The sequence below is a fragment of the Fulmarus glacialis genome, unplaced genomic scaffold (assembly GCF_000690835.1).
Source record: "Fulmarus glacialis isolate BGI_N327 unplaced genomic scaffold, ASM69083v1 scaffold22774, whole genome shotgun sequence".
Lineage (NCBI taxonomy): Eukaryota > Metazoa > Chordata > Aves > Procellariiformes > Procellariidae > Fulmarus > Fulmarus glacialis.
In genome coordinates this window covers 20,060-20,305 of record NW_009206472.1, presented here as the reverse complement: position 1 = coordinate 20,305, position 246 = coordinate 20,060, and the positions used below count along the sequence as shown (strand labels likewise).

The following is a 246-nucleotide window of genomic DNA, read 5'->3' as shown; positions in this document are numbered from 1 at the left end:
GAATACCCCACGCCGGGGGTCTCGGTCGCAGAAGTCTGGGCTAGCCAACAGGTAGACCAGGTCGTGAGCCGTGTAGGGCTTGAAGCGAGAGCTCTTGGGCACCAAGAGCTTGCGGGAACCTACCCGCTTGGGGTGAACCTCCGTCGCCCCCTCGAACTTTTCCTTAAGGATGTTGCCCACCTTGCGGAAGGGGGGCATGACCTTCCAGCACGTGCGCACCTCGCAGGAACCCGACACACCCCGGCA

General features: G+C 63.0%; 1 protein-coding gene across 1 annotated transcript in view; it reads right to left on the bottom strand.

Annotated features, from left to right (window-relative positions):
• LOC104075320 (protein Wnt-4a-like) overlaps nt 1-246 on the bottom strand; it is a 3,126-nt gene that overhangs the window by 183 nt on the left and 2,697 nt on the right. Inside the window, exon 5 of the mRNA XM_009575768.1 lies at nt 7-201. Coding sequence (XP_009574063.1) covers nt 7-201 — 195 coding nt within the window. The remainder of the gene's footprint in view (nt 1-6; nt 202-246) is intronic.